The 15,159-nt window shown below is 44.1% G+C and overlaps 1 protein-coding gene across 1 annotated transcript in view; it reads left to right on the top strand.

Annotated features, from left to right (window-relative positions):
* The window catches only part of LOC112107422 (tubulin epsilon and delta complex protein 1-like), a 180,318-nt gene that overhangs the window by 13,192 nt on the left and 151,967 nt on the right, over positions 1-15,159 (top strand). Inside the window, exon 3 of the mRNA XM_026656188.2 lies at positions 2,169-2,371. Within this exon, the coding sequence (XP_026511973.1) occupies positions 2,169-2,371 (203 nt within the window). The remainder of the gene's footprint in view (positions 1-2,168; positions 2,372-15,159) is intronic.

Below are 15,159 nucleotides of genomic sequence, written 5' to 3'. Positions count from 1 at the left end.
GAATGGGAAGACATTCAAGAAGTTAAAGAAGTGAAAAAAATGCCCCTTCTACCTGTGATTATTTGGGGGCGTTCAGAACACAACCTGCAATGAGTTTATTTGAAAAGCACACATGGACAGGCCCCCTCAAAGCATGGGACAAGCCATTAAAGTTCATATTCACACACGCTGCCAAAAATGCAGCAATCCGATAATGTATCTATTGCAATCCAGAGAGAGTGATTCCAGGGGCTGCTGGGACAAGTGGTCCCCTTCTTGTGGCTGTAGAACAGAAATTTGCTAGATTTAAAACAGATTAAGCCCCTGCAATGTGCTCCGTCAGGAGTTCTGTCCTTGCCACAAGACAGTAGTGTTGGGCTAGGTTGTGGTGCCTGCTCAGTCATGCTCACTGTCTTGTTTTCTGATCTGTATTTATGGTGAGGAGCCTATGTCCATCCAGCATTTGCACATGGAGCACACCCATGTGCTTAGGTACTGTTCCTAGCCTGTGCTGAGGAACAACTGTTATACATGCTGCATCTTCAAGAGTGCTCCCATTCTGGATGCATTGTGGAGTGAGGGGTTCTTCGGGGATCCTACCCCCTCTGTGGCTAGGAAGGCTGGATGTGGCTCCCAACAACACTGCTTCAGTTTGCCAGAGGCAGGTCACTCAGTCGAAGCAAAGTATTTACACCTCTACCCCGATATAACGCTGTCCTCGGGAGCCAAAAAATCTTACCGCATTATAGGTGAAACTGCGTTATATCGAACTTGCTGTGATGCGCCGGAGCGCGCAGCCCCGCCCACTGGAGCGCTGCTTTACCACATTATATCGGGTCGCGTTATATCGGGGTAGAGGTGTACTTATGTTCCCATTGCCGAAATGGGATGGGCTTACTGCCTGTGTAGATTTACCAGCTCCTGCCAGTGACTATTGCTAAGTGATGTGCTGCTGCTGAAGTGTAATGAATGCTATTCGAGTGTAATGAGTACGTTCAAGCTTAGGACTTCCAGTGGCTGTGTCTTAGCTTTGTATGGTTGCCTCTAGCATGCAAAACTCCCTTAACACTTCAGAGCTCAAGTGATGTGGTTAGACACTTTTTCTGAAGGAATTATTTTTTAAGATTAACAAATAACCTTTCTAGAGTCACAGGTTTCTCTTTCCATTTGTGCTTTTTCTTTGGAAGTCAGGCATTGTTATTTTGAGCTTCATTAGTCAACAGCATACAGGGGAAAAAGCTCACAGTGCATGTGACCAGACAAGAAGTTTATCATGCTAGTGACAAGGAATAGGCAAATGAGGAATATACAGATGTGATAGAGGACATGGAAGTTAAGCACTGACTACGTGGGGCCCTGGGTTTGGGTTTACTGATGCTTTGTGGTGAAACAACCTGGAGATATTGAAACACTTCACTTGGGAAGGGAAGAAACTTTATTCGCTGGTTTAACCTTTTCTCTTTCTCCCCTAGTGAAGTGACACTTGCTTTACAATCCATAGTATTTGCACTGTAATTGAGAGAGACAAGGTGAGTGAGGTAATATCTTTCATTGAACCAACTTCTATTGGTGAAAGAGGCAAGCTTTCAAGCTAAGCAAACCTCTTCTTCAGGTCACATTGCAATTGTCAAATAAAATCCATTTTCCTTCACCACGGAAGAGAATATAGCTGAGCACAAAATGCAGTCTCTGCAGCCTGGTGTGCCTGTTGTATGTATGATGCTATTGCCTTATTTGCTCACTGGTGCTCAGAGATTTGTAGTAGGCTGTGGAACCTTTCATTTCTAGGTTTTGATCCACCTCAGTTCAACAGTGACCTAAAACAGTTGCCATTTTGTAGCGTGTTTGGTGGCCCATATGAAAGCAGGGGTGGGTTTGAGCCCAGTGGCTAGTAGGAAAGGCACCCACCACAAGCCAGTTGCAAATTGGCCTTGTTAGTCTCTGAGAGGGAGACTGAATTTCTATTCCCCTCTATAGAGGTGGTTCCTGCGGGTCAGGGTGGGGCAGCATAGGGGAAGCTTGCATTCTTGCTGCCTGTACTGTATCTGTTCATGCCTAACCAGAGAACATCAGTCTCCCTTACCCTTAGTATGACACGAAATTTGGTTAATTTTCTCCAGGAAGCAGCTATTCCTGGAAAAGGGTGGGCAGTGCAATGTGACACATTTTCCTGCTTTTCTACTTTCCAGGCGCCCAAATTAGGTTTGTAAAGTCAGTGTTACGGTACCACGGCTATGGCAGGCCAGAATTCTATCAGCTCCCTTCCGATGGCTCACAGGGTAGCAGAGAGTTGCTGCTGGCATTTTCCTGGCTCCTAAACAGAATCAGCCTGCTGGAGCGGCTACTGACTGTGAATAGAGTGAAAATCGGGGATGAAGCCTCTGTGTGCACGGTGAGTAGGTTTTTTGTTTGTCCTCTCCACCCCATCAATTGCTAATCTGCTACAATAGTACGATTTAAAATGACAAGTGTGTGTGTATTATGGGTTTCTGGATTTTCCCTTTCTAGACCATACCTGTGGGTTCTCCTACAATTTAGGCAAAGGGGTGGGCTGTATGAGGTCTCTCTCGGTGTGTGGAATATGCCAGGAAGTGGCAAATAGCATTTTAAGAAATATTTGAGTGCCTAATAGTAGCTATCCCTATTCATTGAGTAATTAATGAGCTTTCAGCCTTCCTGAGGGAGTAGTGAGATTTACTGTTATGCTTCCACCAATAAAAAGATGTCATTGTGCAGAAAGCGTGCTCTGGGGCGAGCTAAGGCTAGCTGGGAATCTGCTGTATCTGGTGAAACTGGGAAATCTGTAACGGTGGCCAAGCAAATTGCCCAGACCAATAACATTTGATAACTTTCCATTTAAAATTCTCTACTTCACATACAAGGTCTAGCACATGATACTCTCTAAACTCTGCCTGAGTGTTATGAAATAAGTTGGGGAATGAAGAAATGAAGATAGGGGAAGATGGAAAAAAATGGGTTTGCTTAGTCTGGAAAAGAGAAGACTGAGGGGGGACATAACAGTTTTCAAGTATGTACAAGGTTGTTACAAGGAGGAGGGAGAAAAATTGGTTTTCTTAATCTCTGTGGATAGGACAAGAAGCAATGGGCTTAAATTACAGCAAGGAAGGTTTAGATTGGACATTAGGAAAAACTTCCTAACTGTCAGGGTGATTAAGCACTGGAATAAATTGCCTAGGGAGGTTGTGGAATCTCCATCACTGGAGATTTTTAAGAGCAGGTTAGACAAACACCTGTCAGGGATGGTCTAGAGATAATACTTAGTCTGGACTAGATGACCTCGCAAGGTCCCTTCCAGTCCTATGATTCTATAAAAGGTGATTTCTCCCTCCACGCTTACACACCTACTCCAAATAAACTCCCTGCTCTTAGCACCAAAGGGCACGGAGGCTGAATTTAAAATGACCAGTGCTAAGTGTTACAACCTGGCCTAGTACTTTTTTGCATGGTCACCAGTGAGATGTGAGTGGACCCAGTCTCTGGATCCTATGCACTTCCAAGCCAACTAGGTCAGGGTAGAGTCTTGTCACTGTTTTTAGCCATAGAGCACACTCCTGGGCTCAGACTTCTTGCCCAATGTCCTTCCTTGGGACATGGGGCACTGCTCCCCAAAGATCTCCTGAACACCCCCTCCAGTCTCCATCTAGGCTGTGGGCACTTTGGACTTCTAATTTCGTCCCTTTGGGGACAATGTGGTAGGAAAGCAAGGAACACAGACTTGGTAAGGGAATTTCTTGGCCACAGAGACTTTACTCTGAGAGCTACAGATTTTTGAAGACAACAAAAGTCCTGAGACACCCCTCCCTTTGTCTGATCTTCTCCTTCCTTTGTGTCCGAGGTTCATCAGCATTTCTAGATGGGCAAAGTTCTTCCTACAAGTCCTGCTCACTTAAGCAACTGTGTGGAGTGAATCCATGTGGGCTTGCTTTTCTGATTTTATTTATAATTTTAAGAATTAAAATTCCATCTATTAGGCATGTAGAGAATGGTCTGACATTATACAAAATAACATCATGAGCAATAAAAAAGGAACACGTGACTTCAATGGGTACTGTGAACAAGAACTGTCTTGATAAATCAGTGCATATAACTATTGCAGCTCTAAAAATGTACAGCTAATATTCAACGAGAGAGGGAGAGAAACTTCAAAATTATTCTCTTCAGGAGGATGTTATGGTTTGGGGTGAACTTCATCTGTAATCTCTCTTTTTGGGTACTTCTTTCAACTGGCAGACTTATATGTGCACCTCTCTGAGTGGAACTCTGATTCACCTCACTTTTAGACTGGATCACCAGTCTACCGTACCCCATGTTGACCAACCATATCTGTTTTTGACACCTGCTATGGAATCTTCTCCAGAAGTTATGACAGAAATCAGCTTGTTCAAAACAGTCTGCTTTATTTATCATAGGAGCAGCACAAACAGAAAAGGTTAAAAATAACAAAAACTTTAAGGCTTAAAGCATATTGCCTTATGTAAACTTAGCCTCCTTTGAGAACTGGTCCCTCTATGCATTCCACTATGGGTACACATGTGCTCCATGCACCTGAGACTTGAGAACTTTTGAAAGCAGTGTCCGTTGATCCGTATCTGTGCCCCTGCTCTGCTTGTGTTCTGCATCAAGGATCCATGGAGTAGTGCTGGGTGGACCAACCACCTCTTCAGTTCCTTCTTACTGCTGCATGGCCTGAATTGGAAACTTTAGTGTACAGAACTTCTCCTTTGTCTTCAAACCTGTAAATATTTCAAAGTTTATCAGTTTTATCTTTAGTGTAATTAGTGTTAATGGTTCTATTAGTTTAGCTAGTGGATAGTTAGAATCCCCACCCTGGGGATCCCTCTGGCTCATAACTCCTCGCTTAACGTTGTAGGTATGTTCCTGAAAAATGCAACTTTAAGCAAAACGATGTTAAGCTAATCCAATTTCCCCATAAGAAGTAATGTAAATGGGGGGGGTTAGGTTCCAGGGAAATTTTTTCACCAGACAAAAGACTATATATATATATATATATATATATATATATATATATACATACACACACACACACACACACACTAAGTTTTAAACAATTTAATACTGTACACGGCAATGATAATTGTGAAGCTTGGTTGAGGTGGTGAAGTCAGAGGGTGGAAGAGGATGGGATATTTCCCAGGGAATGCCTTACTTGCTAAATGATGAACTAGCACTCAGCTGAGCCCTCAAGGGTTAACACTTTGTTAATGTAGCCTCACACTCTACAAGGCAGCACAAATGGAGGGAGGGGAGATAGCATAGCAGACAGAGACACACACTCTGTGTGTGTGTGTGTGTGTGTATGTGTGTGTGAGAGAGAGAGAGAGATGCGCATTGCCCCTTTAAGTATGCTGACCCCACTCTAAGTACATTGCCTTTTTAAGTAGATCAGCAAGTTGAGACAGCCGCTGCTGCCAGAAAGCTCCCTCCCATGTCCCCCCCGCACTATGGAAATGTAAGCGGGGGGCAGGAGCAGGGGGGAGGGGGACACCCTGACATTAGCACCCCTTTTCCCCTCTTCTTGCTCAGCAAGCAGGAGGCTCCTGGGAGCAGCTCCAAGGCAGAGGGCAGGAGAAGCACATGGCAGTGGGGGAGGGACAGTTGAACTGCCCGCAATTGATAGCCTGCTGGGCGGCTGCTGCACAGGGATCTTAGGGGAGCGGGGAGCTAATAGGGGGGCTGCCGCTCCACCCTGGTTCCAAGCCCCCACCAGCTTGCTCCAATGGGCTGCTCTTTCTGCAAGCAGTGGACAAAGCAGGCGGCTGCCAAACAACGTTATAAGGGAGCATTGCACAACTTTAAATGAGCACGTTCTCTATTGATCAGCAACGTAACAATGAAACAATGTTAACCGGGACGACTTTAAGTGAGGAGTTACTGTATGGGAATTAGATTATGCACAGTATACCAAGCTTGAAAAGCTGCATCTTCTGTCTCTGTACCTTCCTGATCAGTGATGACCACGAGCACTGCCTATACTGCCTGGGGGAAGTGCATATCTTCGCCAGGTGCAGCATCTGTTGCTCCTTTCTTAGCTGTACCTGATAGGTGCAAGCATTTTGTCTTAAAAAGCACCTCATGGAGAAAGCTATGAGGCCTCAATCAGACCCAGGCTGGATGAACCCTGCTGTACATTATCCAGAGTCATCAAAGAGCACATTTCCTATCATGAAGCCTGATGCAGGAATGTGGGAGATTACACCTGTGGACCCTCTCTCAGGATTTCTGCAGGAGAGCAGGGCACAGTCTCATAAGCACAAGAGCAGATCCCCCTCTCAGTCCACTCCAAAGAGGACAGATCCCTCCCTCACCCCTTCCAAGTCGGTCAAGTCTTCATGCCCAGCTTCCAAAGACTTAGGATGTCGATGATAGAAAGGTGCATAGGAGCAAGGCTCCGCTGCTACCGGACTCTGCACTGGCAGTGCCACTGCTAGCAGTACTGTCCAGATCTGCTGGTACAAACAAAGAGCATCCGTCAGGAACCTTAGCCACTGGGGGTACCGTCCCATTCCCTTATGGATCTGCCAACTCAGAACCTTCCTACTTCAGCTCTGTCTGTATGGGCTGACAAAACTGTGGGTGACCCAAGGAGAATGGAAAGATACACCACTTCAGTGAATGTCTTTGTTCTCCTGGATCTGCATTGGTTGTCAGGACTGACCCTCATCAGGGAGATTTTGACTCCACCAAGAGACACTGGCTCTGGGAGAAGTCTACCCCCTTCCCGTCTACTAGCCATGACTTTACTTTGACAGAACCATTGGCACTACCAATTGAGCGAGATTTGAACTTCGTATAATTGGAAAATCAGATATTCTGGAGGAACCATCCTTGCTTCCATCAAGCGAGATCTGTCCAGACAGGAGGTAAAGAGTTTCCTGGAACCAGCATCTCCTACCCAAATCAGGACACTCTCCTTGGGACTGGAGGTGCCCCAGCCCTTGGGGACCTCCACAACCCAGCTTTGACCTTCCTGTTGGTGCCTATGAAATGCCTGTGCATGATATCCGGGCACTGTGATATCTAATAGGGTGTCACATCACCTCTCTTGTCCAAGAGAGCAACTGGAACTTCCTCCTGACCCTATAGATGAGGAAGACTACAAGAAGTATCCGCCAGTTCGATTGGTACTGATGGTTATCTTTCTTATCAAGTATTGGAGATTGGGCTTAATTCACCTTCATTATCTGCCTTCCTGTGGTCTTACAGAGCCCCATAGAACTGAGTTCCCTTAGGCTTCTTTATAGAAGTCACACACTCATAATCAAATAGAGGTTCCCACATATTCATAAAAATACAGGCTGTGTCTACATTACAGGCTTCTACTAGCATAGCTGTATTGGTCAGGAGTATGAAGAGCTGTGAGCCCTGATTGATGTAGCTGTGCTGATAGAAATCCCTAGTGTGGACCTAATTATAAAAGCACTTTAATTGGGATATCTAGATTTGTTTGAGGGTGGTGGGGTAAGCTATTCCTGTAAAAGGGCAGCTTTGGCTATATAAGCTGTGTCCATACCAGGAGTGCTTTGCCAGCATAATATAATATATGGGTATAGCTATACTGGTGAAGTGCTTCTAGTGTTGACATGTCCACAGATAGCTCCTGTGCTCTTCACAGAGGAGTTTTCAGTTGCATCAAAAGCATTGAAATCATTGATAATTCTGATCCTCTAGTTCCCAGACGCTTCCCATTTGTGAGGCAGAGCAGTTGGGCAAAGGGGACACAATTTGCTCTTTATTGTGTATAAAGGAGGTTTGAAAAGTTCTTTTTGCTTGTCTTTATGATAGAAATATCCCAAATATCAAGTCTTGTCTGTCCAGTTTCTGCTTGATAACTCCTCGGAGGTCTAGAGAATTGGGGAGGTAAGCTTTCTGAGCCCTCAGATGTAGAGAGTAGGGGTAGATTGTAAACCCACGGGGGCAGGCACCATCTTTTTATTGTGTGTGTATACAGTGTCTAGCTTAAATGGGATCGTGATCCAGGACTGGGCCTCCTAGGCTGAGGTAATACAAATAAATAATAATAATAATGATGAAGGCTGAATCTTTCACAAGGTGAATGGATTTAACAAAAACAAGTCATGGATTTTAAACAGTCTCCTGGAAAATCCCCTCCCTTCTCAGTTTGGGGTTTCACTCTCATGTTGTGATATCATAGTCTCTGGTTTTGCAAGAGTTCTCTGGCAAATTCTTCTAGGTTTAAAAATAAAAACAAAAATCCCAAAGCCCCTAGAAAAGCCTTGTGGCTTTCAGGGCAGAGAACAATGGAATTATAAATGAAAGTGTGCTAAGGCTGCTTCCCTCCAGGGATTTGGAGGGGAACCTGGGGCTTCTGGTACTACATCCCAGTAGCAACCACTGGATAGCTAATCAGAGAATGGCACGCACTGTGATTCATTTTGGTTCCATGTTAGCTGGTGCTGTGGAAAATCCCACATATACAAAGATGGTGAATTAAAAAGTGATAACAGAAACCAAAAATCCAGAACATGAAATAATAAACAGAAATGAACTGGCTCTTTTTTTTCTCTGTCACTTACTGGTTTTATTTTGTAGCAGTTAAACATCAGCTTTGTTGCGTTTTTGGTTGCTAGCCATCCTGATCATTACTGGCCACTGCCTCAAATTTTAATGTAATTTATAAAAGATTATATATATGACAGCACACACAATAAGCAGACCTCATAATATCTTACTGGCTATAACCCTCCCTGAGCCCCTCTGCACTGCTTAGCTTATTGTGTTAGAAATCATTTAGGTCCTGATCCTGAAAAAACATAAATGTGTTTAAAGTTAAACATGTGCGTAAATCTTTGCTGGATTAGGGCCTTAGTTTGTAAACTCCTTGTGGAGGTTTTGTTGTTTGTCTGGAAAGTGTCATGCACACCAGTGTCTCGGTTTAAATAAATAATTGGTCTGATGTTCCTTGGAGTCTGTGGAAATATTTAGCCATTTTCATCCACTGCAAATGAGAGCAAAATTGTGTTGCTAAGAAACTGCAAAGAAGGAAGAGTCATACAGCAATAGCTTGAGACCAAATGAACGGAATTAATATAATTGGCTCTTGATATGTATGGTGTTTGGCATATCATGAGCTATTTACTGGGCTTCAGATCTTATTTGTGAGTCAGACATAGCTTGTTCTGGTAGAGTAGTCAGAATTTAATTCTAAAATCTAGAAGATTTGTCATTGTAGATTAATTAGGGATTAACTGCTTTTTTCCCTTGACAGGATGGGCTCTTAATGTCTGCCTCCCTAGATGGGCTTGTCACTATGTGCAAAATGTTTAAACTTACATTTATTTCTGTTTGAACAAGCAGTAGTAGCTGCTGTTCTTGGCTTTCTGTTATGTCTTTAAGATAAACATAGTACGGCTGGATTCTTCTCTTGGTTACTGTGGTGTAACTCCATTGATTTCACTGGGACTACACACGTACTTCTAGCTAAACACATGTTAAAGTGTGTAGCTGGTTTTGGCCGGAGTTCTCAGCAGCTTGCCGACTTAAATGCACAGTACCGTTCTTGCTGAGGAAGCACTTCCATTTCAAGATCCTATTTTCAGGTGTTCTTAAATGTCTGAAAAAATTCCATTTGGTCTGAGACTACTTTACGCTTGTTTTCTCATCCCAGAAGTGAATTTTTGGGCATGAAAATGTTTTCTTTTTGCAAAACTTTTCAGATACTTTGCATTTTTTCTCGTGTGGTGCTTTTTTTTTTTTTTTTTGAGACTTCAAGGTTTTCTTTGAGAAATCAAATTTGCCAAAGACTTAGACTTTTGACATATTTCAAAATTTTTTAGAAATTGGTACAAACTTTCAGAAATCTTTATGCTTGTTTCCACTAAGGTAACTTTTACTAGTGCACATGCAGAGCATCACATGCTGTGAGTTCTAGCTTTTAGTGGTTTAAAACATATTGCTAGCCTTAATAGTTCATAAAATCACAATATTCTGATTGCCATCTCTCTTCTCTCTCCCCCCCGCCCCCCAGGGGGGGTCACTACAGCGGATGAGTTAGTGTTAATTTGATACCTTAACTGAGCATTTGCAGACCTTAACTTGTTTGGATTTCTTTTAAGTTTAACCTGATCTCTGAATTTTCTGGCTTTGTAATGCTTGTTTCTTGTAATTTTTTTGCCCTGATATATTCTCAGCTTTAACTCCATCCTAATGTAATTTTTATCTGAGAATTACCTTTTTTATTAAATTATTAAACATTTTCTCCATGAACATTAAAAAAGAAGCATTACCATTAATACTAAACATTTGTTTTCAAAAACTACCAGCTTTTAACAAGGTCTAGAAATGCTTTGGTGGGACCATTACCAAATTTTGGGGGATTTGTAAACCTTTCCAAGCATAATTCTGCACAGCGATATGAGAGAAAATGCGTGTCCCTGGAGTAGTATAAAATACATATTACATATGAGCAATGTGGCTGAGTTGCAGTGAGGAACATAACAATGAATTGCCTGATGTGTGTGTTGGAGATGATGTATTATCCTTCATCTAATATTTTAGACTGCAAAACAGAAACCTAATCATTCAGAGAAAACCATTAACTTAGGCTTGGTCTACACTACAGAGATAGGTCGACAAAAGGCAGCTTATGTTGACCTAACTATTTCAGTGCCTCTGCTACAGCCTTGCTCCCGCCGATGTAAGTGCCCTACTACACCGACATAATAACTCCAACTCCTCAAGAGGCATATGCCTTATGTTGGTGTAGTTCGGGCAATGCAGTGTCCCTGTAGACATTGGGTTCCTCACATTGGCTGTTGGCTGTCAATTTCATGGCTCTGCTGTAGCTGTGAAATTGACAAGAAAGCAGCTCCAGGCTCCCCAGCCCAGCTGCTGCCAGGTCTCCGCTCCAAGTTGGGCTGCCACCCAGGCTCCTGGCTTGGGCTGCTGCTTGGGCTCCCCGCTCCCTACGGGGTCTCTGCTCCCTGCCAGGAGCACGGAAGCCGACTGGACTCCAGGTGAGGATTTACCAGCTAGAGGTGAGAAGCCCCCAGGTGGCTTCCCCCTGGCTGGGAGTGGCGAGGCGAGAAGCCCCCGGGGGACAGCTGGGCTCCCGGTGTAGGGCTGTGCAGAGCTGAGAGCCCTGCCTCTTAGCCCCACCACACTGCCCCTCTTCAATCAGTGGAAGCACTCCTGGTAACTGAGTGGAGTAGGGTAGTGTGGACATCAGCCATTGCAGTAATTACCTAACATAGGTCGACTTAAGATTGTAGTGTAGACATGCCCTTAGTCTTGTCTCGTTCCCTTCATTCATGTTGCTGATGCACTTTACGTCATTACTGTATTGTAGTAAGTGCTTACTAATGGAACACTATTAAGTGCTTTACCACTACATGAGAACAATGAAAGGTGGGTCGGATTTATTGTAAAAGTTCCCCAAAGGCAGGTGTCTGCTTTAGACCTTCAGGGCATCCATCTGTCCATGACAGTCACCTTGAAAGATCAAGAATTTTCTGGGACCCTTGTGCTGCCACTTCTGTGCAGCAGCCAATATTCAAATTTATCAGGTTTTTAAAAAAATTGTATTGTTTACAATCCCTCTAAATAAAAATATTTGCCTTTAAAAATGTGTTGTCCATTTGTTGGACTTTTTCCTTTTGTTTCTAAATATGGAAAATTTAACATGGCTTTTTTTGTTTATTTGTGAATTTGCACCATAGTTTCTCACTGCAGTCTTTGGAATGCATATCTTAGCATCACTGCTGCTGCAGGCTCAGCTGGGGATGTACAGCACTGGGAAAAGCTAGTTGCTGCCTATTCAGTCACTGTGTGCAAGAAGAATGGGTTTTTTCTATGTCCAATGTAAAGAAGAGGGGCTTGATTTGTAGAAGTGCTGAGTAGCTATAATTCCCCATAACTTCATTTGAAGTCGTGTGTGCTTAGGCCTTGTGCAAATCAGGCCTTGTGCAAATCAGGCCTGGGATGTTTTAAGTTTCTTGGGTGTAGTGAGTTTAATAAAAACCAGCAAAGATATTTAGAATCCCGATTACAGTCTCTGCCAGATCACAACAGTTTTAAAGTATACTGCATGATAAATATATAATGGAAATAGGATGATAGCTTTCAGTTTTATGTAATCATTGCCAGGGCCATCTGGCTGCGATCGGCAGCGGCGGCAGGTCCTTCACTCCTAGAGGGAGTGAGGGACCTGCCGCCCCTGAATTGACGCACGTGCCGCCCCTCTCCCTTGGCCGCCCCAAGCACCTGCTTGTTAAGCTAGTGCCTGGAGCCGGCCCTGATCATTGCACATAAATCTCACTTTCACAGCAACCTAATTACTAGTGCTGTGTTTTAGGAAGTGACAAACACAACTTTCTCCCATTCTGTAAATAAATGATGACTTGTGTAAATAATAGCTGTACTCTGTGTGATTATGTATTTGCTATGCTTACAATGAGGAATACTGCTGACACCAGTATTATCTCTAAAATGGAAACTAATTTAAGTGTGTGTAGCTGCTGCTGGTTTTTAGGGGGTGATAGTGGTGTTTATTCGCTTGTTTATTACTAGGGAAATTTGCATGGACATTGGATCTTGGTTTTGTCAATTAAATCAGCTCCTGCTTCTTACTTAAATTTGTTAGTCTCTAAGGTGCCACAAGTACTCCTGTTCTTTTTGCTTCTTACTGTACATCTTAAATCAGATCCCTCTTTGTGATCTCATAATAAGAAATTATTAGTGATACCACTGAATTTATGCCTCCTGCAGCTATAGTTGTTTCTCCCCAGCAAGACCAAATAAACTCAGGCCTGGTTTACAGTACAAAGTTAGGTCGAAGTAAGCTACATTGCATCGACCCAGTTGTGCATGTGTCTACACTTAAATTTGTCTTCCACCAATGCAGTAACATCACCTCCCAGAGCAGAATTGAGCCATGGTCGATGCACCTAAGTCAACTCAGTCTGAGTGTAGATACTACGTTACTTATATCGACCCTAACAGTCTTCCAGCAGCTGTACCACAATGCCTGGCTCTGACTGCTCTTGTCAAAATTGTGGATTCCACTGCCCAGGCTCATGGAGACCAGAAGGCTCTCCCCTACCCTTTAAAAATGCCTTTTCCTGATTGTCCGGCTTGGCGAGCATACTTAGCGTCTCTCCATTGTTTTGTGCAACTGGCCAGCTGACCATGCTGGCTCCAGGTTCCAGACGTGCTCCTTCTTGAAGTAGGCAGGAGATATTGGCTCTCCTGGGCCTGTGGGGAGAAGAGGCTGTGCAAGCACAGCTGCGGATCGGCCCCAGAAATGTGGACATCTACGAGCAGATTGTACGGGGGATGCAGGAGAAGAGGTATGACAGGTATCAGCACCATTGTTATGTGACAGCGATGGAAGTGCTGCAGCATATCAGAAGGCCAAGGAGGCCTACGGTCAATTCCGTGCTAAGTTGTAGACATGCTGCTTTTACAAAGAGCTGCACTCCATACTTGGCACAGACCCCACATCAGCCCACAGAACACTGTGGATACCTCTGAGGAACCCGAGTCACAGGCCCCTGGACTGTGGAGGAAGAGGATGGGGAACCTGCTAGCAGGAGGTTAAGCTATGTCGCGAGCCAGGACCTGTTTGAGACTCCACCACAGTCCAGTCAGTCCCAGCAGATCAGCATGGACGAGCCCAAAGCAGGGGAAGGAAGCTCGGGTAAGCGTGGATTTGTATTTCCCATTACAATGATGTAGTGATGGTGCCTCCAGTTTAACAGACACAGCTATTGACTTTTCATTAATTTACTAGTACTAGAAGAGGTAGCGAAATAGCAAAGATAAGTAACATTGTTATCTGCTTTACATTCCTCTGTAGGATTAGGCAGGGGGGACCATGCAGAGCAGCTTGTTTATACAGGATTGTCCCTTGTATCTTCCAGAGAGATCTCAATGAAACTTTCATGGAGGTTACACTGCAGTACTCTCCCGAAGGTTTCTAGGAATTGCAACCTTATTTCTTCCTCTGTAGTAGGACACTTTCCTACACTAGTCAGTGATAACATCGGCAAACACCATTGCAATACATAGGCATAGCAGCATACGGGCCCGAGCAGCTTTGGGATGCCAGAAGCCGCTGCGCTCTCTGTGCCTTGGTGGTTCTCAGTAGTGAGATATCTGCTAAAATCACTACGGCCTGTGGAAAATAGTGCCTGTTTTCAGTGCCATTGCCCTATACTCATAGTTTCATGCAACTGAGCAACTCCTTCCTCATTTCCCTCACCCCAGCAGGCCATGGCTGGAGCTGCGAGTGGTGCCATGCACAAGCTCTCTGAATCAGAAGTGTCAGTAAGCATGTCTGGTTTAAAACGTGAGCAAGGAAAGGGAGTTCTGAATCATAACTTTCACTTTCCATTGTGACTGTACCGACAATGGTACCTGTGTGTGTTTTATCTGCAACTGCTGCCATTGTGGCATTGAGGGGTTCCTGCTCCACACCGGTGGAATGCTGGAGCCTGATGAGGAGAAAAGGGAGGCCTCAGGATGACTTGTTCAGTGAGATCCTGCAAGTCAGGGCTGCATCAGACAGTGAGCAAAGGGCCTGGAGGGTGAATGTTGCAGACAGACTGGGAAGGAAAGAGCAGACAGGAAAACGGCCCAGGAGACACAGCAGGAGAAGGAGAGGGAGATGCACCAGGACATAATGGGGTTTCTCCAGCAGCAAACAAATGCTGCAGACTCTTGTGGACCTACAGGTTCAACAATTCACGGAAAACTCCATTGCAGCACCTCCCTCCGCACCTCCTCCAGCATTCCACATGGCATCAGGGGCCACATCCCTACCTTTACCACTCCATCCCGGAGGACATTAAGGACAACCACAGCTTCACATACACTTGTGACAGCCCCAGTTGCTATATGTGCAGGTAAAATAGACATGAATGCTCTTTCTCCTTGTTAAGTTCTGTTCCATTAATTTATTGTTTTTAATGTATTTGTTTTAAATTGCTCAGATTTTTTTTGCACTGATTTTGTCACTGAATTCTATTTGAAAAATAATTCATCTGAACTCATCTAGATATTTGCCTAGTTTTACAACAGGCTACATAAAAAGCCCTAGCCAAGTCAGTACAAACTAAAATTTCATACAAACAATACAACAAGGAGTCTGGTGGCACCTTAAAGACTAACAGATTTATTTGG

This window comes from Terrapene carolina, unplaced genomic scaffold (genome assembly GCF_002925995.2).
Source record: "Terrapene carolina triunguis isolate 2854851 unplaced genomic scaffold, T_m_triunguis-2.0 Scaffold212, whole genome shotgun sequence".
Lineage (NCBI taxonomy): Eukaryota > Metazoa > Chordata > Testudines > Emydidae > Terrapene > Terrapene triunguis.
The sequence above is the reverse complement of the archived record's forward strand: the minus strand, read 5'-3'. Positions and strand labels throughout refer to the sequence as shown.